This window comes from Lycium barbarum, chromosome 4 (genome assembly GCF_019175385.1).
Source record: "Lycium barbarum isolate Lr01 chromosome 4, ASM1917538v2, whole genome shotgun sequence".
NCBI classification, from domain to species: Eukaryota; Viridiplantae; Streptophyta; class Magnoliopsida; order Solanales; family Solanaceae; genus Lycium; species Lycium barbarum.
Window position 1 is genome coordinate 114,889,004 of NC_083340.1, and position 23,938 is coordinate 114,912,941.

A 23,938-nucleotide genomic window follows, 5' to 3' on the forward strand; every position below is an offset into this window, starting at 1 on the left:
TATTGAGAAGGACCGGGGTTGTAACCTAAATATGGCATAATTAGTTCAAGGACATAAATATCTTGCTTAACTACTTTGAAGTAGCAATTATGATCCAATTAATTACTATTCACAAGAACTTTCTAACTCTTAGCAAGCTTTTCCCAAGAATCTTTCCGAACCCAAAGGAATATATCAAAACCCAATTGCATATGACCCAAGTAGAAATTTTCCTATTCCTAGTGCCATTTCATTAATGAAGCTTCATTAATTCCTTAATAAGCTCAATTCCTTGCTACTTGTTCAATACCCAAATCAATTTCTACTTTTCCAAGAAAGAAATGGACACACATGGGTCTAATTTAGTGTTTGCAACCACCAAATTAACAATAAAGCATAAAGACAAGTAGATAATCACAACCAGGTACTACTAAGCAAGATAATCAAATACCCATTCATGTTAATATCATAGGAATCACAATCAGCTATTTAACCTAGCTACTCATACATGAAAAATATAAGATGAAATGTAATGATAAACATAATTAAAGACTAAATAACGAAGAAAATGCAAACTCTATGGTGAAAACTCTCTAAATCCTTCAGGAGTAGTCTATGGCTGCTCCTCAAGGCTTCAAAGATGAAAGATTACGAAAGAAAATGACCTAGTTTCTATTTAGAGTTGTTTGAAAATCTGGACAAAAATACCCTACGGCCATAAACGTGGAGCCGAATATTTTCGTCTCCACTTTTCTCTTGCTTTTCTTCAGGTCTTGTCAATTTCGTGGAGCAAATTCATCTAGCCATTTATTTTCATGGACTAAGATAAATTTTCTCATTTTCATACTTTGCCAAACCAAGTTCTTCTACCACTAGAAATGGCTCCACGAAAGTAAAACATGGCCACGATTTTTGTGTCCTCAATCTTCTCTTTTCTCAATATTTTTCTCCAACTTCCATCTGTTTCATCATTCTTGATCAAATTCTTCATTGATTGTCTTCCTTGAGTTCCAAATCCTGAAAATCACTAACTTAAGTTAGTTTAGGTTACTAAATTGCACTCAAAGACTCTTAAAACTCAAGAAAAAAGTAAGCAGAAGTTGGTATTTTGGCAATTTATCATATATGAAAGTATGTGTAATAAAATGTTAGTATAAAATAAAAATAATGCTAGTATGAATAATGTAAGTATAAATAAAAATAATGTTAGTTTAAAGATTAAAAATATGCCGTTAGTTTCGATAATGTTAGTGTAAATAAAAATGATGTCAGTATACAAATAAATAATGCTAGTATAAGTAAAAGTAATGTTAGTGTACGATAAAATAAGGTTAGTATCAATAATGCTAGTATAAATAAAAGTAAAAGGTTAGTATCAATAATGCTAGTATAAATAAAAGTAAAAGGTTAGTATACAATAAAGTAATGTTAGTACGCTCGAATAAAAAAATTATATAGGCACAATTGGCATATTATGTTAGTAGCAATAAAACAAGTAAAATATTAGTAAACCAAATGAATTATACATATTTCATAAATACGAAGTAAATATATATAATATGATTACTGAGTTAGTGTAGACTCGGAGGGTGTATAACGTGGCACTAAGACACTAGAAGCTAAACACCGTTCTGCCTGCAAATGTCGGTGGTCAACCATGTCACATTGCTAGAGAACGGGTTACTGTGTTATCGTCTTTTATTTTTTGTTGACTTCGTCATCCCCTAAATATTTTATTTATTATTATATCTATCTTTTCACCGTGGAGTAGGTCTGTGCACGAATCGGTTCGGTTTGGTTTTAGCCATCATCAAGTTGAAATTTTAAATTTCGACTTTCGACTTTCTAAAATGCTCAATCAAACTCAATCCATTCCAGGTTCAATTTGATTCGTTTTTTATTATTTCGGTTCGGTTACACAAATCGATTTGTTCGGTTTATTCGAAATTTAAACAAACAACTATTTCATTTCAATTTTAGAGTAAACATAACAAAAAATAATGAGATCCTAAACTTGCAGTCTTATAATCAAGACATTAACCAAGAAAAAACCATAAACTTGCAAGCATAATAGCATATAAATAGCAAAACAAGAGCTTGACAACTTGTGCAAGCATACAAATCCGCCAACACCACATTACATATATCCAATTAGTCATATTAGTCACTAGTGGCATATAAATTCGGTTTGTTCGGATCGGTTCGGTTGATAATTGAAGCAAACTGTATCCGAATCGTTAAACCGTAATATTTTACAATTGCATTTGTAAATCGAAATCGAATTTTATTAGTCAAATTGAATTATCCGAATTGTTTCGAATCGTTTCGGAAATTCGGCTTGAACCGATTTGTGCACAGGCCTACCGTGGAGGCCTAAAAAATCAACCGAAATTTTTTTATTTTACAATTTGTATAGTGTTTGTTCATTATTAGTTTAATATACAATCGAAAAGGGGCGAAATGGTCAACATAGCTCAAAAGGCAACCGTAATAGTGGCAATGCAGTAGTAGCAGCATAGTTCGTCGAAGCAGCGAGATTGGGGCGTCGTCATTACTTCAGCGACGAAACACCAAAAAATGAGAATCCGGCCAGATCTGAAGCGGAACAAATTGGTTCACCTAAAACGCCAAAAAATAGAACAATACAGAGCAAAAGAAGGGGTAATCAGCAGAGCCAAAGAAAGGAACATAGTCATCATAGGGATAATGGGCGAACAACCCTCTCTGTGGCGTTAATGGATTTCATCGGAAAACATTTAAAACAGCCATAACAAAAACAAAGACGAACAACAATAGCCATAAATAAGGCAGAAACAAAAATAGAACAGGTCGTCCGCTGAAGGTGGCATTTTTTCGATCATATCTGGCAGTGGGAAGCTCATCGGTGTTTCTTCAAAGGCGTATGCCAGAGCAATGTCGGAAATCATAAGAAACAAGCCAGATTTGGCTTATTTTTGGTGTGACAATGACGAGGGAAAGAGGGAGTGGGGGCTGGCGTTTGTGGAGATGCGGCTGGTGGTGCGTCGTAGGCTGAAAAGCTCGTGAATGGGGAAGAAAGGAAGGACAGAGATGGTTCCATCACCTTGATGGGTTTTTGATAAGTTCACCCCCCTGGTGGTTTGAAAACGATGAATAGCCTTCTTGGCGTGCAGATGTCATCCCCCTTGGATGTTTCCAAAAGCTCACCCCTTTGGTGGTTTGAAAAGCGGCATCACCTTGATGCACACTAGCACCGTCACCTTGACGGTTTTTCGAAACGTTTACTCCTTTGGTGGTTTGAAAACAATGAATAGCCCTCTTGGAGGGCAGATGTCATCCCTCTTCGATGTTTAGAAAATTCACCCCCTCGGTAGAATAAATATCGTTCCCCTTGGACATTAAAATTAAGTGTGACCCCCTTGGCCAGATAAATATTTCCCCCCTTGTATGTCTTATATTAAGTGTAGCCCCTCGGCCGAATCATACCGTCCTTTCAACGCTCCTTATTAAATGTAGGCCCCTTGGCCAGATCGTGCCATCCTTTTGACACTTTCTATCAAGTACAACTTCCTTGACCACATCATGCTGCCTTTTGACGCTTTTTATCCAATATAGCCCCCTTGGACAGATCGTGTTTCTTGGCATTTCCTACATCTACCTCTTTTGTGCTTACCTATTTTTCACATTATGAAACAAACATGTTAGCAGGGTAAACTGTTGTCCTCCTGATGACTCTGGGAGACCTACATCAAAAGAAAGTGTGAGTTTATGAGGTTGATCCATGTCATTCGGAACTCGCCATACTACTTTCTCATCTTGTCGGGTCCGAAGCCCGTCTGGTCCTCCGAACCATGGTAGTTTAGAAGACAAATTTACTGATTAAATTTTTCAAAACATTAGTCGATATCTAAAAGAAAATGGTTTAAAGATCTTTGTTGATTAATGTCATGTCGTGCGTAACTCGAACGAAAACCCTTTCATCAGAAGCCTCGTCCTTGGTATGATATTGGAATTTTTTATTCTCTAAAAAATTCTACCTAGTTAAAGTTGCGTTGATAAACTCACATGTCGATTCTTTGTGAAGGAATTTTTAAGATCCTCTCAAAAATTCTGCCCTTGTTGAAGATGTATTGACGAACTCTCGTGCCGAGTCTTGTGAAGGAATTTTCAAGACCCTTTCAAGAATGTTGCCCCAGTTTCCACCTAAGGAATATTGGAGGCTTTTTTTGAGTGATGCGACTGGGCCCATAAGGCTCCAATGTATCCCGCATAGATAGGACTCAGGTCGAATGTAATTCAGGAATAAGGTTGAGATTTTTCTAATAAAAAGATCGTGTCCGACATGGATTGCACATATATCCCGCCTTGGGAAAGCAGGTCATCACGTTGTTCATTTACAAGGAATTGCATTTGTATTTTCTATTAGAAAAAGAAACCAAACCCGATATGGGTTTCCTACGTATCCCACAGTAAGGGCTAGGTTAAGCGTAGTTCAAATTTACAAGCAAATAGTACGATTACAAAAGGAAATCATTCTTCAGACGTCGTATCCCTTGACCGCATCTGAGTTGATAGCTTTTGCCTAGTCTTGGCCATCCATTTCTACTAGAACGAGTGCACCTCCTGAGAGTACTTTGGGAACAACATAAGGGACTTGCCAATTGGGCATGAACTTCCCCTTGTACTCATCTTTGTGCGGGAACACCCGCTTCAATACCAATAATCCTATCTCAAAGAGTTGAGCTCTGACCCTTTTGTTAAATGCTCGGACCATTCTTTGCTGATATAATTTACCATGGTAGACTGCACTTATCCTTTTCTCATCAATCAATGCCAGTTGTTTGTATCGGTTACAAACCCATTCATTGTTACTTAGTTCAGCCTCTTGGATGATTCGAAGTGATGGTATTTCTACCTCGGCTGGTATTACCGCTTCGGTGTCGAACACTAGTAAATAAAGGATTGCAACTGTCAATGTTTGGATTGTGGTACGGTATCCCAATAGCAATATCGGTGTCTATGTACTCGTCTACTTATGAACGTCGTATATTTGATAGATTGAGATCGTTTCGAGACACTTCGAAAGGGGAAGGCATTTTGTTGATCCTTTGTTCGGCCTTGAGGTATGTTAAGACTTTCTATACTTCATTTGAAGGATGTTTTCGATAAGTAAAGATTAAAAATAATAATTATAAGGGGTAAGGGAGCAAGAGGGGGTCTCGCAGCTATAACGAGAATTGGTACGAGTACCGGTGCCATATATGAGAAATAGAGTAATTGAGATTGTAATCCGAGAATGACAAAGCATGTAGGCATTAGCTTGAAGTTACTTGAGTTGTTGCTTGTTTATGTGCTCTCATTACTTCATTTTACCCATATATTTATGATAATCGATGTAGTTGTGCAATGATGCTCTGTACATGGTGGTAAATGAGACACATTTGATATTCATGCAATCGCTAGAGGGTTTAACGTAGAAAAAAAAAGTCATGTTGTTCGATATTCACTTACTCTGATAATTTTAACATTCCATACATTGATTTGTGTTAGAATATGAGTATAAGTAAGTTTACGCATGTGGAGATTGTCTGTGCTGGGATTTTTTGAAACTGCATTGAGATTGTTCACACTGGCATGGAGAGACCGTCCGTGCCGGGTATATGGACCTCGCGAGTTCCCCATGGATCACGTCTCCCGTACAGTTCCGTGGAGCTCCGTGTATATACTGGTTATGGAAAGGAAAAGGCGTGGCTTGAAATTTCATTGCATTGCATTGCATCATATGTTATTTACCTGATTATTTGCTTATCTGATTATCTGGCCAGACTTGATACCTGGCTTATTCTTTATTCTGTTAATACTCGACTGATCGGTGTGAAGGTAAAACTAGTGAGGTTTAATAAGATTTTCTAAATAATCTCATCACTACTGGCTTCTTCATTGTCAGTCTATGAGATATGTCGAGTACACGTGTTTCCCGTACTCATACTACACTTGTTGCGCTCTGTACCAAGCATGAGTGGATCCCATGGAGCGTAATGAGTCTAGGACTTTCTATTTTGTAGATCGTGGTGAGCTGCTTGACTAATACGCAACACCATCCTCCCTCCATCCCTTTTATGCATTTGTGTCTTACTTTTTTTCCCAGACAGAGTATTTCAATCATTCAGACTTGTATTGATACTTGTAGTAGCTCTTGTACACATGACACCAGTCTTGGGTGGTATTTTGTTATTTCCTCACTTTGTTTATTAGTAAAGACTTGATTATGGATATTTCGTGTTGTCACTTTACTTTCCACGTAAGTAACTTAATAATTGGTTGATTAATTGGTTTTTCGCTTACTTACCGGGTGGGGGTAAGTGCCTTCATGACTTATGAATTTTGGGTTGTGACAATTATAGGTGACATTTTTTGAAAAAAAAAAATTGCAAGTGTTATCAGTTTATTTGACACGTTACAATAGTTGATTACTTGATTACACGCGAATAGTCTAACGGACACAAGTGTTCAAGAGACACTTTTGCCAAAGAAAAGATGTTTATTCGTTCATTGACATGCATAGTTAAGATATCTAACAGACTGACAGGTGATAACAATTTTAAGTGTATATCTATGTAAATGTCACATAATTTCTTAAAAGCATATCCAAATACTTGAAAATATACATTTAAGAACCAACTCAAATTGGTTGTTGCTAGATTACCCTATAATAAAACTTGTCAGATATAAACGGCGATTCTTAGGCTTCTCTACCGCTTCCACCTCTCTTTCTTTCCTCTTACCACATTGTAGTGGTTGTCCTTTCTTTCTGTTTTGTACATCCAATTCCATGACATATATAGAAATCAGTTTCTTTGACGTTCACATGTCTATTTGATCAAGAATAATACAAATAAAAATTAAAAAAAGAAAAGAAAAGCAGAAAATGTTATTACCGGTAATATCAATTTCCGTTAGGGAAAATAAAAACAAGAGGCCTCTTACAGGAAAGATCATTGCAAATGCTTCTGGAAGTCATCGTTCCGAACCACCTTCGTCGCGTTAGCCTTGTAGATTGGAAATGCTCTCAGCTAGATCAGATATGAATGAATTCGAGATTTTGTTTTAATGACCCTGACTACTTGAAAGGAAAAAAAGTTGTGTGCCCACTGGTTTTTAAATTTGTATAAGGACATTATCTTCCAGCTTTCTGGTTCGCCCTTTTTTCTTTTATATTGTTTCTGTCTATGTTGCTCGGATTCTCTAAAATTATTGTCACATTCGTGTCCGATTCTTAAAAAAATGTACTACTTTTAGAGAATCCCACACACCCTTGATAATTCTGAAGAGTCCGAGCAACATCTGTTTATGTCCTGCTCCCTCTCATGTTTGATTTTGGCATTGCTTCAACTTGCGGAGATAACCATAATTACGGTTCTATGGTTTCTGACAAAATCTAATCTTTTTTTTTATTTTTTTAATTACATACGGGTAGGGGAAGGGGATACAAAATCTAATCTTGATATATACATCATCACCTTTTTAAAAAATTTATTGACTTTTTATTTTTATTTAAGAGAAATGGTCAAAAACAAATTTGAACTATCATTTTTTCGCGAATTTCACACCCAACTATCAGTTGTTCCCTTTTACTGTCTGAACTATCACCACTTGTGTAATTAAGCACACCTCGAACCTGACTAGGCCAACTATCAGCTATTTTCTTTTACTACCTGAATTATCAATTATGTGTGTTTTAATACATAGATGGTGATAGTTCAAGTAGAAGAAAGGAACAATTGATAGTTGACTGTGAAATTCGCAAAAGCAATAGTTTGGGTGTGTTTTTGACCATTAACTCATTATTCAATTATGTGATTACTCATCTTTTATGCTATGAGCTCCTTGTTAAGTCAAGGTTCGTTAAAAGGACACAGGTTCATTAATAAAATTGATTCTGTTTTGGCTGAAACTGCAATTTGTCAATAAATGAGCGATCAAAAGTCTCAATTATCCTAATTGTGTTTGGCTTTTTTCTCTTTTGAATGGCTGGCCTCGATTAGGAGGCTGTTTTTGTACATATTTATATATAGATTTGAATTTCAATTAAAAAGAAATCTGTCTTTGTAACCAAAAAAAGGGGAAACAAATTCTGTTTTTTTTGTTCTTGTACAACACCAACATGCGATGAGCTGTATAGAATCTGGCTGCATGACGTCATACTAAATCTGTCTTTTTAATTTTTCATATTTTCAGGTTCTTTCATAATGTCGTCGAAGCCGACACCTTTAGAGTTACCTGAGGTCAATTCTTTTCTGTATTGTATTCCCGATTTTCACCTTACATTTATAGTTTATCATGTGCAGAAATTCTTATCTTAGTTTGAAGATATACCATAGCTATTTCTATTGACAAGCTATTTATATGGAGAAACATGTTCAATAAGAATTCATACTGCTATCCCAATTATTTTGGCACTGAGACGTAGTAATAGTGATTGTTATTTATTTCTAGAGAAGTGCATCTTTAAAATGCAATAGGTTTAAGCAGTAGTAATTAAGGCATGGTGTGGCACTCAGGGGCGGAGCTAACCTTCGGCCGAGCTCATAGCTTTGAAGCAGACCTGTATTTGCTTTAAAAAATCCACTTAACATATATAAATAATTTATTAAGACCCAGTAATTTTTTTTTTTAATGATCTAGAAACCATAAACTCAAAATCATAGTTCTTGGTGGCACTAGTGATTATTCTATTTCGAAGTTTCAAAAACTAACCTAAGGCAAGCTTTCTTCTAATTTAAGATACGTACTTATATTATTAGTGTTGTAAATATATTTCATGCATGGTGATCAATTATTTGTCTTCCGATTTTAATTCTTCTATCAGCTATGTGAGTAGTTGTAAATTCCATAAGATTTGCTCAAAGTGCAGTAGTATTTTTTTCATCACGGTCTTAATTTTTCAACGCACACTTGCAGATGAACAGCATGTCACTAGAAGATACATTTCAGGCCAGCAAAGTTAGTGACAGCACAGAGACGACAAGCTCCAGTACTAGTACTACACCCCTGAAGCCACACACTGGTGGTGATGTTCGATGGGACGCGATTAATTCGGCTACTGGTAAAGGCGGACCTCCCCTTGATTTAAGCAACTTTCGGTTATTGAAGCGTCTCGGATATGGGGATATTGGAAGTGTGTACCTTGTGGAACTCAGGGGAACAAATACCTACTTTGCAATGAAAGTGATGGATAAAGGATCTCTAGCAAGTAGAAATAAATTGCTCAGAGCACAAACAGAGAGGGAGATTCTTGGTTTACTTGACCATCCATTCTTGCCAACTTTATATTCTCATTTTGAGACTGACAAGTTCTATTGCTTAGTCATGGAATTCTGCAGTGGAGGTAATCTGCATACCCTCCGCCAAAAGCAGCCCAATAAGCATTTCACCGAGGAGGCTGCTAGGTCAGTACCTATACCATCTCTATCCTACTCCATGCTTAGTTTTGTATAAGGCATAATACATAGATACACACCTTAACTTGGCCTCAACTAGCAACCAAACATTCCAACTTTGAAAATCAACATCCATACACCCAAACTCGTACCCGCTCTGTCTCGTGGACAATCGACGGGACGTAACACATAAATATTGGAGGTCATGTGTAGATTATCATATTGTAAATTGGAGTGTTCAATTGACATAGTAGAGACAAGCTGAGGTGTATAGATGATCATTTTATAAGTTGGAGTGTTCAATTGATACTAGAGGCGAAGTTTAAGTGTCTATCTATCTATTCTGCCTTTAATAACCAGTTGAAACGTATATTACTACTAAATGAGTGTAGTATAATTCATACAATGTTTATCTTATTCTGATGACCCTGAATAAATTGTATTATTCTCAAATGATGTAATTAGTAGAAGTATATGATAAAATCAGTTCCACTAATCATAATTGGCTTTTGGTACGTAGTTATGTGATATGTCCCCTTTTTATACTGTTATAAAGATTGCAATTTGCACATTCATTCAATGGAAGTTTTCAAATAATTAATCTAACAATCAATATCAAATAGGCGCTTAGTCTCCTCATTTCTTGTCAAATAAGGTCATCAAAAATTGGGTTGAAAGACCAATGTAGCCATATATATATATATGAAGTGTTTTATGCATTTTTAGAGCATCAAAGTTGCAACATAGAGAATATCTTACTGATTGGAACATTTACAACTTCCAAATTAGAAGCTAAGCTTGTTTAATATGCTACTCTCTCAAATGGCCTAATATATTTTTTGCAGATTTTATGCATCAGAGGTGTTGTTGGCACTTGAGTATCTGCATATGCTAGGAATTGTTTACAGGGATCTTAAGCCAGAAAATGTACTAGTGAGAGATGAGGGTCATATAATGCTGTCTGATTTCGACCTATCCCTCCGTTGTTCTGTCAATCCAACACTCGTCAAGTCTTCATCAGTACATGGAGGAGGAGGAAATATCAGCAGTAGTGGATCCGGTATTTTAGACAACGACAATGCAGTCCAAGGTTGCATCCAACCCTCAACTTTTTTCCCTCGTAACATTCTCCCTACCAAAAAGAATCGCAAGTCTAAATCAGATTTCGGGCTATTTGTGGGAGGATCACTCCCTGAGCTTATGGCGGAGCCCACAAATGTACGATCCATGTCCTTTGTTGGCACCCACGAGTACTTAGCCCCTGAGATAATTCGCGGAGAGGGTCATGGTAGTGCAGTTGATTGGTGGACTTTTGGCATATTCTTATATGAACTTCTGCATGGGACAACGCCTTTTAAAGGTTCTGGCAATCGCGCAACACTCTTCAATGTTGTCGGACAACCTTTGAGATTCCCAGATACACCGCAAGTAAGTCCTATTGCGCGCGATCTTATAAGGGGGCTCCTCGTGAAAGAGCCACACAAGAGAATTGCATATAAAAGGGGTGCTACTGAAATAAAACAACACCCATTTTTCGAGGGAGTCAATTGGGCTTTGGTGAGAAGTGCTGTTCCTCCCTCTATACCTGAACCTGTGGACTTTGCTCAGTATGCCAGTAAAGAAGCATCAGCTCATTATTCAGATAAGAAGATGCCAGATACTGAAAGTCATGATAAAAACAAAAACACTTCTACAGATTCTTCATACATTGATTTTGAGTACTTCTAGGATCGAATTCGATCTACAGAATTCATATCAACGTTGATCAGAAAACAAATAATGCAAAGGATTTTCTCTTATTGTGGCAATTCAAGTGATGTTAATGCTAAGTTAGTACGAAACATTTGAAGTATAACTCGAATGGTCAAATGTGGGGTAAGGTTCGACCACTATACGTTGGTAAGATTAACTTCTGACCAACTTTGTATAATCTTGAAAGTATGTGCATGCAGTGTGTTTATTGTGTATAACTGCATAGCAGTGTAACTTCCGAGTGCTTCGAGAAGAAATCAACTTGCAGCACTTTCAGACGAAGCAATTTTTCCTGATTGAAGTTTTAGTGGTAACCGCTGCTGATGAATTGTGAATATAATTCTGTGATACTCCATTCTTTTCATTTCATGTGACAGTGTATTAATTTGACTTATATAATTATTTTAGTAACCCATCCCGTTAAAGTATAACACATGATTGAGCTTCAAAAGTTTTCGTATATGTAAAGTGTCTAGATCGTCTGGAAATACGAGATGTGGATGTTAGGAAAGATAGAATTTAGGAAATTGATGCTTGAATGGTGTTACTGAGTGTTGGTACTTAAGTTGGACCCATCTAGGCTAGAGATAGAATGACAAGAGGCCAAAGTGCCCAAAATTGAGTATCGCAATTAGAGCTCAACTCATTCGGGTAAGAATCCAGAGAGCGGACACGATTTTATCAATAACCCATGAGTTCAAATTTATAATTAGATTTCACTTCCAAGTTCAATTCTATCCTTGAATCCCTAATTGTCACTGTCTCAAACCTAAGGCAGAGTCTCCCAATTTCTAACTCGAGAATAAATAAACCAGGCGTTAATATTGGGTAACCAAAATATAATATAAAAACACTGTTGAAATCCCTTACCCAAGCTTTGGTGATGAAATCCGTCTTTTGAATTGCCAAAATTCAAGACCCCAATACCCAAGAGAGATAAAATAACTCGGTAATATATATATATATATATATATATATATATATATATATATATATATATATATATATATATATATATCATGTGCCCCATCTTCGCAACCACGATAGGGACCCTTGCGATCGGGAAGAGAAATCAAGCAAAGTTGTTGCACAGTCGTGAAGGCACTCACGCAAAAGCGATACACTGGCCAATTACCCTATGCGATCGTGACCCCTGGCCATGCGTTTGTGTCAGTCCATATCAGCACTAGGAAAAAATTTGGCACCATTTTGTGATTTTGGTTCCAAAATCCACGTAAGCCCGTCGAATCCCAACTCGGACCTCTCAAACAAGTTCTAAATGGTTGCGTTGACTTATTCACAGTCTCAAATCCTAAAATTTAATGCTAAAAATTAAAATTAAGGATTGAGGTGTTACATCAAGCATATTCAAGACCCTACTTCCCCATACTATATATCCTCTATTCAAATAACACCACTAATAGTATTCATAACACACACTGAGGAAAAATTGTGGAGTTCAACAAAACTTTGAGCAGTATTCCCATTCTTGCAGAATTATATTGCTAATAATCAAGGAATGTCGTCATCCTCAAAATTGCTAGTAGATCATCCATAATTCTTTGGTTTGATGGAAGCTTTAGGTGGCTACGAAATGGATTGAAAGGGGACACCTGAAGCCCATATATTCAAGTTTGACTTTCCAGGTGATATTTGCCTAGAAACACATGTTTCAAGCTACATGTTGCCAAATATCAGTCAAAGTATAAAAAAAAATCTCTCTGTTCTCTCTCCTCATCAACGGTCTATAACGGTTATCTGTCAGCGAGTACCGCCCATGCTCCAGCTTCATGGAGGTGGCAGGAGGCTCTCTTCCGGCGCGTCCATTGAAGGAACCTCTCTTCCTGACAGGGCCACACATTCCACGGTGGGAATTCAAGGAATAAGCTCCTACACAAATACAATTACTACTCCATCAACCACAGTGCAATTACCTACCCGACATGAAAGATAGCGAGTGATTGCTAGATAAACCACGCGCATTGGCGTTCCTTCTATCATATTTAAAGGTTTGGAATATTGTGGAATCATGGCGGAAGAATGTAGATACACTTTGGTGGGTCAATTTCTGAAAACACGCCCACAATTTGAGGAAATTAGGTCGTAATTCAAAGAATTGGTTACTATTAAAGTTCGTCAAAAATTGGAGTTTTTGATAACTTCAATGTCTTTATTGATTTCACAGATGAGGACGATTTCATTAATACTTGGTTCAGAAGTGTCACACCCCGACGAAGGGCATGACAGGCACCCGACCCTAACAGCCGAGTACCACCTAACGTGACATAATATAACCTTAATACAACAATCCTAATCGTAATCATTAGCAGGTATGCAAGAGCACCGGTACACAGAAAGGCCCAACACAAGGGTAACATAACCTCTTTGTGAACGACTATATACATAAGCTGGCCGACAGGGCCGCAACATGAACATCATAAAATATCATATAGCCGCCCAGGCTATAATATGTGTATCATAAGTATAATGAAAACATGCATGACTCTGACACCAACTACACTGTCTATGAGCCTTTAAAAGTACACACATCTATCGTATACATAACATGTAGACTCGATATATACCCAACTAGCAAGCCCAACATAGTGGTACTTGCTAGTGTCCCGCTGAAGCTAGCGATCCTACTTAGAGGTCCTTCTACTCTGCCTGTCAGGACCTGCAGCATGAAATGCAGCGCCCCAAGAAGTGAGACGGTCAGTACAGATAAAAGTACTGAGTATGTAAGGTAGGAAAGTAATGACATCAGTAAAATATAAATGTAAACATGGGAGAATAGTGATAAGTGGTAACCTGTGACATCTGAGACCATACAATATACGATGCATGAGAAAATTATTTTTCATATGCAAGTAAATATACATAATATAAGTGTTCATGTTGCGGAACGTGCAACCCGATCCATATATAATGTTAGTGTTGCGGAACGTTCAACCAGATCCATATATCATGTTAGTGTTGCGGAACGTGCAACGCGATCCATATATCATATCATCCCGCATCCGGGGTATCATCATAATATGCCCACTGCAGTGGTGTGAACATCTACGTGCCTGCCCGACAGACTATAGCATGGCGCAGCAAAGTAAAATAGTGCATACTTTATATATATAAGTGCATGAGGAGTCAAAGAAGTGACATTGGGCCTTTCGGAGTGACGTAAGGTCGTTATACCTCCGAATATATTATGGGACACATATCGAGGCCAAGGAATGACTCAAATGATAATACTCACACTAACATCATAACGATCTTTCATAATGTATACGGACGGTTTAATAAGAGTCAATGAACGACTTACCTAGGGACGTTTACTTAATTTTGTAAAATATCGAAAATTTGGTAAAAAGAGGAATTTTTGGAAAAAAAATATGCATCTTTCATAAAATATATGTACTTCTCATAAAATACGTATTTTTCATAAAATATATATATTTTGTGAAATGTAGGAAATCCGGAATAGACGCAAATGGATTGATAATGCATGCTAGGGGTTCTATTGATTCGTGCCAAGGGAAATGATAGCGAAAACCTTACATACCTTACCTGTGGAGCCATCATCTTGAACGAATCCTTATTCAGATGCTCGCTCCTTCCCCGAGCCTATCTTGAAAGATATGCCTTTAGTTATAACCTATAATGTTTGTATACCAACGTATATGAGTTGCATATCGAAGGGTGATTCGAGTTATGGGAATTTGGGCAGCATTTCCTCTGTTTATACTACGGTTCCAAGGTGACAACAACATAATCAATACATTACAAGGTAAATAAGTGCAAATTTATCCAAACACTTCCTTTAAATTCATTCCCTCTCTAACAACATGGATAAGTTAACTTGCAACCTTTCGACCATGATTTCCTTCACTTTTAATCATTAAAATCCTCCAAAAACAACTTAATATCAAAGTCAAGATGAAGAACATACCTTATAACTTGAAGAACTTCACCCCTCACACAATTCACTCTAGGCTTATCCACTACAATCTTCAATTAGAAACAAACTCCTTCCATGATCTAATTAAGGATTTCAAAGTTTGATATTCACTTGAAATAACTTAGGATGTTTATTGAAGGTTTAGGATGGTTGAGAGAGAGTTAGAAGGCTCTAGAAGATCTGATTTTGGTGATAAAATAAACCAAGGTCGTGCCTTTCTTATTTATAATCAAGAAATAAGTCTCCACCACCTCAATTCGACGGCAGCATTGACGGACCATCAACATGTCGACGGTTCGTCAAGGTGCAACCGTCGAATTACAAGAGAAATCGTACAATTTATACGAGCTGTATCTTCCACTGTACGTCTCAGATTTATCGGTTGCATTGGAAAGAAGACTCTCTGAAATTTAATTTAGATAGGTTATGTATTTCATAACTCCTCATATTTTTGGAGATATACCTCTCTCAAGTTGGACCAAAGTTTCTGTCCAAAATTCTGCCAAATTTTCGACAAATTTATTTTCTTCGATTTGCTTGATCCCGGAACCTTTAGACACTTGCTTAGCAATTGTTAAGATTATTCCTTAACCTTATAAGGGTTCCATGACCTCTATGAGCTTACGTTAGTTTACTCACAACGCAAACGACACGAAAATTTTCGAAGTGTAACATTCTCCCCCCCCCCCCCCCCCCCCCCAAAAAAAAACATTTGTCCTCGAATGTTAAACATTGAGAGATCTTATGCAAATTTTGGCAGAGCTTTCTCTGTAGTTGTAATACTACCAACCTGAAGGTTATAATGTCTCGGTTTGGATCTCCTTTGGTAATGGAAAAAATCCAGATATCTGGATCTCATATCTTTCTTAACTTCTCAAGTCATCTCTTCTACCTTCACAGTCGTAGGAATTTTCTTATATTGATAATTGTTCTTTGCTTCAAATATCACCAACCGGTATAACTGTGGGGGATTTCTTAATATACTTGCGGAGCATAGACATGTAAAAGACTTGATATATAGATTCCAATTCTGAGGATAAATATCGTAGGCCCTTCGGCTATCATCTTGTGAAGTCTAAGGTATCCAAGGATAAACTTATCCTACTTATTATCTCATTATCCTCTTCACTACCGCCACTGGTCTTCAATTTCTTATTTGGGTTTGTCTTATTTCGTTTGTTTACGATGCGACTTTAATTCCTTTACGTCTTGAATATTCTATGCTTGTAATTTTCGTCTCATCTATAAACTTCCGTTTCTAGATAATCATACACCTTTACTCATCTCCATCGTAAGTTGTTACCGTTAAGTACTCGCGTGCCTTCAAATAGTTTATTTTCTTTTCAGCCCTCTCCTATTGTTAACTCTGCATCTTGACCTCAACAAAGACGTTACTAGATTATAACTCGAATGCTTTTGCCTTTAAAACTTTCCCCGTTGAATGCTTTCCCAGCTGTTCTGCAATGCTGGAACTTCGTATCCACAGAACTAGCTCGCGGTGGCTATTTCACTTGACTTCTTATCTTAGTTCATTATTTACTTCGAGTGTTATCATACTCAATCCTGCTCTGTTTCTCTATTTCTGAACTTCCTATTACACCCCTATCTTGAAATTGTGAGTAATTTACTCCTTAGTGTACTATCTTTCAATCTTTACTTAGTCATGCATACAACCAACTGGTTATGTTTATCGTCAAATTGTTCTTATACTTCATCGACCTACTAGCGTAATATCCCTTTGAGGTAGTTTCCAATTCCTTTGTCATTATATTTCCATCTTCTAACCAAGCCTACTCCTTATCCAATACTTGTCATCTCGTCTTCCCCCCTTAGGGAGTTAACCCACTACTTTGACATCCTATTTAGCTCTCCTCTTTCTTGCAAGTACTTACTTTCAGTAATTTTTGCGACTAATCTTAGCTGCAATTGTTCGTCGTTTGAGTCTATCTGGTCAGTCGCACATACCTGTAAAGAGTCACATATCCTCATAGACATACTGGCCTTAAATGGCCTAATCTTTCATTAAAGAGGTCTACACAATTCTCCATATCATCCTTCCAGGCATTACCTTTCTTCTATTACTCATTTCCCTATTTCATTACTGTAATGGTATCTAGTATAGTATTCCATTTCCAAGAATCTACCCTGATTGTTACTACTTCTCTTCCCTCGTTACATAAACACTCGTTCTTTAGGCAGATCTCTTTTAGACTACACATTAATCTCATTAATGAAGGGCGTATTTATATCAATTTGTGACTTTAAACTCTTTCAATGCCCCTAAAATAAATGATTCTTTTTTTTTTTTCTAAAAAAAACATCACTTAACTTACTTCCTTCATTAGCTATTCAGCCTTGTCCTATTAACTCAATAATCCTGTGGTAATAAAACTTTTGGAGGGGATGTTTGAGTTTAGGATGATGTGAGGAATGAATGAAAATAAACCATGGATCAAAATTATATAGCGACATAAGTTGCACTGCCTCACTTCGACGGTTCACTCGACGGTCCGTCGAATCGCTCAATGAGTCATCGAGTTGCACTGTCAAAGTTCTTATCAAAACTACCCCCAAGGTAGTTCTATGGTGGCACAATGACAGACCGTCAATCCACTCGACGGTTCGTCAAGATAGCCGTCAAACGGCCTCTGTGCGATCCTTCTGACGAAATATATTCTCTCCGATTCGTTTAACTTTCAACTCTTATATTCTTTTCCTCATCATATATAACAACTTACATAACCGTAAAACACTCTTGTAGGTCTCACATACAACTCCTCAGATGATTTTTAAACACGAATCTTGCATTCTGTATCCTATCCCCTTTTAGACATTAAGCATTATCATCTTCATAACTGAGACTCTTTTTCCTTTCCGTTTTCCATAATTTATATCTCACCTCTTTTTGCTAGTAAATCATTGGCATACTTACACTCAAGGATCATATTTAAACACATACGTATCCTTTCCACGTCTTACCTCGAGGGAAAAAATATAACTCTCCTCTAATCATATCGATCTCTCATTAATAGAATAAGAGTTACACTTGGTCTTGGCATGCACGTATAAGTTGACTTTATTGAGGGAAAAATTGAGGGACATTCGGTAATTAGATACCTTTAGCAGGGATAAATGAGAGTATTTGGACTTCATCCTCTCTTCGATTTCCCGTGTCATATATTTCTTGCCCTCGCTTTTTCCACATCACCTTTATGGAAGCCACATCTTTAGTTTTAAGTATGCGGACTTGCCTGTCAAGGATAGAAATTGGTTCTTCTTCGTAAGTAAGGCTATCAGTGCCTTGCGTATCATTTAATTGGTACAATCCTTGGAAGATCTCTAATGTGTTTCCTTAACATAGACACATGAAAGACGCAATGCACTGCTTTTAATTCTGACGGAAGTCCCAGTTCGTAAGGTACTTGATCAATTTTTTTTGAGCTGTCTTCAGTTACTCCTGGATTAGCTTTACTTATAACCTCCAGGGAAGATATTTTCCTCAAACTTACTCCAACTGACTTGAAACGGATAAATCGCGCGAATGGTGCAAAATGTGATATCTAGTGTGAGATATAATATCCTTCCCCTCTCTCCTTAAGGACATTATTCCTTGAATGTAAGGGGGTGTATGGGGGTATCGTTAATAAACACTGACGCATTATAATATAATTTAACAACAAATGTGTAGAACTGGTTATGTATTGGCTATTCGTAGACATCAGTCCCTGTATTCGTGGTTATCTATCTCGTGCTCGTGGTTCAGAATTCAATAGCTCAACGCGCTTTCATCCATACATCAGCTATTGTTCCACTTCCTTTGGACTAGCAATGATAGTCCTTCGAACCCTCGTGCTTCGAATGTTATTCTTGTTTCTGATCTTTCGCCCTTGGCTCACCTTTAATCGTAGCTAGCTGTTCCCACCGGGCTCTGTGAGTATTCTGTTTCTGAAAATTTCCTTTATAACAATCTTTAGTGTTCGTCCTTCCGAGTCTGGATCTATGGTCTCCTATCACTGTATCCCTTTGTTGCGTTGCGCTTACCTCAAAACTTTATTCTACCTTACTCAATTACAGATAACATCTCCATCCTTGTACGTTCTCATTTTGTGTTTCCACCTATTATGCATTATATGCATGATATCCCTTGTTTGACACAGAACTGCAGGTATCAATTACCATTGCTATGTCCTCCAGATTTGGTACGCAACTTGCCTTAACGATTTGGGTCTGCCTGCTTTCCCTTATTTAAGACCATATAATCCCCTGACTTGTTCTAACTCGCATCTTGTTTACACGTGTTCGAGTCGTTGTTCCCCTTACTACATACTGGTTTACTTCACTAGGCTCCTTTCTCGCGTCATTCCTTCTGCAAGAGGGCTAATTTATCATCTTACTACCATTTCTTCCACACATGCACAATTCATCGTTCATAGCTACGCCTCCCAGCTTGGGGTTCCTTTACCTTACTTATTAGTGTTGCTAAACTATCCTTACCTTTATGGTCTTAACCACACAAATTCTCAACTCTTATTTCTCTTCGATTATCCTCTGACTCATACTGATGGGTGGCACTGGTCTAATATCAACCCTCATGGTTGTCCCTACATTCCTACTAAAATGGGCTTTTCTTTTCATTGACTTCGTAGCGATTTCAAATGGAAAAATAAAATCACGATTGAACTTTCCTTCGTTCAGCTCTATCGCAAGATCTAGATCATGAAGAAAGGAAACATTCCTAAATGTACTGTAGCCTCATGTTTATAAGTATGACACGCTTCATACCCATAAATATGACTCTACTAGACACGGCTCATAGACATCCCTAGGACTGACCTACTCTGATACCACTTTGTCACACCTCTATGAAGGGCATGATGGGCACCCGACCCTAACAACCGAGTACCACTTGATGTGACATAATATATCCTTAATACAACAATCCTAATCGTAATCATTAGCAAGTACATACAAGTGCACGGAGCACAGAAAGGCCCAACACAAGGGTAACATAACCTCATTGTGAATGATTGTATACATAAGCTGGCCGACAGGGCTGCAACATGAACATCATAAAATATCATATAGCCGCCCAATTCTGTCCCTATCAATTTGGTCTCTCCTACTTCGACAGGACTATCCCGTTCCTCTGTCACGCTAACACCCGTAGCGGCCCTAACATAGTGTTGGACCATGTGGGAAACCGAACGTGTAAACTCCTGCTATGCTCCCTTGATATCCTGCTCAACAGGGCCTGAAGGTGAGACTAACACCTATGGTGGGTTCATATCCGAAACCGCTCGGACAGGCATCTTATAGGAGCCCTCAGATGGATCCTCCTCAACAGATGTCATAATCTCAGAAGGGTCTGACTCAATGCTAATCTCCGAGGGGTCCGTCTCGATAGTATAACTCATACTTCTCCTCCTTTGTTCTGTCACCCTCTTGTCACTGTTTTATCCACCCTCAGAGTTTTCCCCACACATCCACTAACTAAAACTTTTCCCTTTATCGACACTGCCACAATTCAAATTAGAAAATAATATTAGGAACGAACTTTCCTACATTTTGGCTCTATCACACGATATAAATTATGAAGAAAAGATACATTCCTAAATATCCTGTAGCTTTTTGTTTTTAAGTATGGAGCACTTCATACCCATAAACAAGACTCTACTAGATATGGCTCATAGTGTTACACCCCGAAAATTTCCCGTTAACGTACAGTGAATAGACTAACGAAGGGCACGACGTATACGATGTTTTGATAAGTAAGAAATAACAATTGATGGTTCTAAATGAGATTTCAAAGACATGTGAGGTAGGAGACGGAAGTTGTTAAGGAAAGCGAGGCATAGATTGTGTGTCGGGCAAGATTTACGAGTATCGAATTAATGATGGCTTGATGATTTTTCGGAGAAGAGTTATAATTATTATACCCCTTTTTAACCGGGTTAAATTAGAGTACAACATATTGGTGATTCCTATTTTTGTTTATTTTAAGGAGTCGCCACCTAATTATTTATGGTGAATTAGGACACCTAAAGTTTATTAAAGTTATTTTTTCTAAATTTAGCTCTGTTTAAGGTCTGCGAAACTTAAGATTCTGGGTAAGGGTTCAATTAGTCTAAAGGGAAGGTATTAGACATCCTTTAAGACCCATTAACAATGGTTAACCGACCGGACTTATGTTATTTAATTAAGGCTAAATGTAGATGTAGATATTTAAATATTTAAGAAAATATCTTGTAAGTATTGCTAAAGTTATAGATAGAAATAGAATGCTATTTAAAATAACACTTATAAATATGGCTAAAGTTTTAAATGAAAAATGCTATTCTTAATAAGATTTGCAAAAGATGTGATAATATACATAAAAAGAAATTTCAAATATCAGTTAAAATAAAACTTATAAATGTTGCTAAGGTTTCAACAAATGATGTTATTTTAAAAATAAAGCTTGCCAAAGATAGTTTACATATGAGTAGACGAAAATGTAAATTTATGCAGCGTTTTGATAAATATTTGAAACAATTCAAATGGTGAGATATTAACGATTTTTGTATTTTAGGAGTATGAATGAAGTACGAAAATAGTTAATGCGAGTTTCCTTTTATCTCTTTTATTATTTCTTATAAACTGTACTCAATCAAAGTATGTGCAATTTGGATAAATCTAAAAAAACAGTCATTTACAAACGTATACTTTAATTCATATTGGTCTATTCATTACGTTTGAATCCTTTAAAACAGTGAAAATAAATTATGATTCCTTAGCTAGAAAATGTAGTCATACTATTTTTAAGAATCAATTATTCTAATATATAAATAATATTATAGATGCCATAAATAACTATAATATAGAAGGAGAATGAAATCTATGGGGCTAATCGTGAGTTTCTCTCTTAAGTTAAGCTACCCATTATGCTAAAGTTAAACCCACTAATTTACTAGAATTCATCTAAGTTAATAAAATAAGATAAAATGTTAGTCATACAAAACAAATAAGAATACACAACAATAAAATAAGGAAGAGAGGAAAAGAGTAAATGGATCTGGCCCACTTATTAAGGCCCAACTGCTGGAACTGTTCACGTTATTGGGCTTAGGCCAAGTATCCTTCTTTGTATTGAAGCTGTGGGCTGTTCTGTCTATTGGGCTTTGGCCCAGATTTTTGTTTTCTTGTTTGACTGCGGATTGGGCTGACGTAGGAGGAGTTACGTTGGGCTCAGTTGGTTCGAAAATTTAGGGGTAATGGGCTGGTCGTTTGAATTAAATGTGGGCTGATATAATGCGGGTTGGGTATTAAAATGTGGGTTGTTTATTTGGCTGAAATTCCTCCTCTATATTAATTATCTTTGGGCTTCTAATTTAATAACTAGTACAACATATACTATGTAAAGACAATTAATAATTAATATGTAGAAAAATAAAGATTTTACAAAGTGTTGTCTCGTAATTAATTTAACGATTCAAAACCCGAAAATGAAACGATGACGAGCATTTAAAATTTGTGATAAAGTAATGCTCGTAATGTTGAAAATAAAAGTAGCGAAAATAATAGTAGTGAAAATAAAGTATTTAGCTCGTCAGTAAATTTAGACGCCCGAGTGAATAAAATTAAATAAAGGAGGGACAAAATTGGGTGTCAACAATAATGTCCCTTAGATTGTTAACGAGGTGTTAAACAAGTATCAAGAAGGTTCCATAAGGATTGAAGATCAAACGAAGTGACGAGAACAAAATCGGAGAAGAGATAGATCATACGACCAATTATACGGTTCGTATAATATTATACGGTCCGTATAATGGTCCGCAGAATCGTCACAGTGAAGGTCCCTCACTGATGGAATTATACGGTCACTTATACGGACCGTATAAAATTATACAAACCGTATAATATGCCGTATAATGGTCACAGAATGAGTTGTTGCTGGGGATGATTTTACGGTCACTTATACGGACCGTATAAATTTATACGGACCGTATAACTGTCCGTATAATAATGACAGGACAAATTTTTATTTTATAAAAAGAGCACCCCAAGTTCATTTATTTCATTCTCATTTATTCTCCACGACTCAAGAGCTCTCTAGAACCTTCCACACTCTTCATATACAAGAACCCAAGAGAGATTGGTGATCAACTTCACCAAACCAACAAAATTAGGTGTAAGAAACACATTAAAGTTCAACCAAGCCAAGGAATTCCAATGGAAGTGAACTAGGGTTTTGGTGCAAGAGAAATATTTTCACTCAAGGCTTATTCCTACACCATCTAAGGTAAATTTCATGGCATTTCCATGTTGTTTAAGGTATTGAAAAGTTGAAACACTTGGATTGTAGAAGGATATAGAAAATGGGTCATGAATGTGGGAATAGTGTCAATTTTTAGTAGTAGTTTGGAGCGAATCATGAATATTGATATGTTGTGATTGTAAGTATGCTATAAATGTCATTTAGAAGATGGGATAAGAATTATATGTGAGAAAACACAATAGTAAACTATGACCATGATTATGGAGGAATTTAAGTGATATTGTGAAATGTGGATAATGTAGATGAATGATGATTGTTGCCTATAATATTGTGAATGTTGTTATGGATGCTTGGGAGTCGATATGTGATATGAGGAAAGTTGTATAAACAAAGGAAATGCTGTCCAATTTTCTCTAGCTTTAGTAAGCACGTTTTATAATCGATTAGCTAATGTTAATACGAACTTTCTTGAAGGTAGAAACGCGAGCATCGAGGAAGAACAATCAAGCGATAGAATTGTTAAACGAAAGAGGTATGTGAGGCTAGTCCCTTCTTTCTAAGGCATGAATCTTATGACAT

The 23,938-nt window shown here is 36.8% G+C and overlaps 1 protein-coding gene across 1 annotated transcript; it reads left to right on the forward strand.

The window, feature by feature from the left end:
- The first annotated feature begins 6,723 nt into the window (after positions 1-6,723).
- On the forward strand, positions 6,724-11,774 carry LOC132638529 (serine/threonine-protein kinase AGC1-7-like). The gene is made up of 4 exons (XM_060355375.1): positions 6,724-7,153; positions 8,197-8,243; positions 8,920-9,407; positions 10,244-11,774. The coding sequence occupies exons 2-4, from the start codon at positions 8,208-8,210 to the stop codon at positions 11,124-11,126; spliced, it is 1,407 nt and encodes a 468-aa protein (XP_060211358.1). The 5' UTR covers positions 6,724-7,153; positions 8,197-8,207; the 3' UTR covers positions 11,127-11,774.
- Positions 11,775-23,938: the final 12,164 nt, after the last annotated feature.

What these genes read in the sequence shown, in the direction of transcription:
- LOC132638529 (XM_060355375.1), top strand. Translation starts at nt 8,208, where the DNA reads ATGTCGTCGAAGCCGACACCTTTAGAGTTACCTGAG. An exon ending in CACCTTTAGAGTTACCTGAG is followed by an intron (nt 8,244 to 8,919) that starts GTCAATTCTTTT and finishes GCACACTTGCAG; the next exon opens with ATGAACAGCATGTCACTAGA. An exon ending in TTCACCGAGGAGGCTGCTAG is followed by an intron (nt 9,408 to 10,243) that starts GTCAGTACCTAT and finishes TATTTTTTGCAG; the next exon opens with ATTTTATGCATCAGAGGTGT.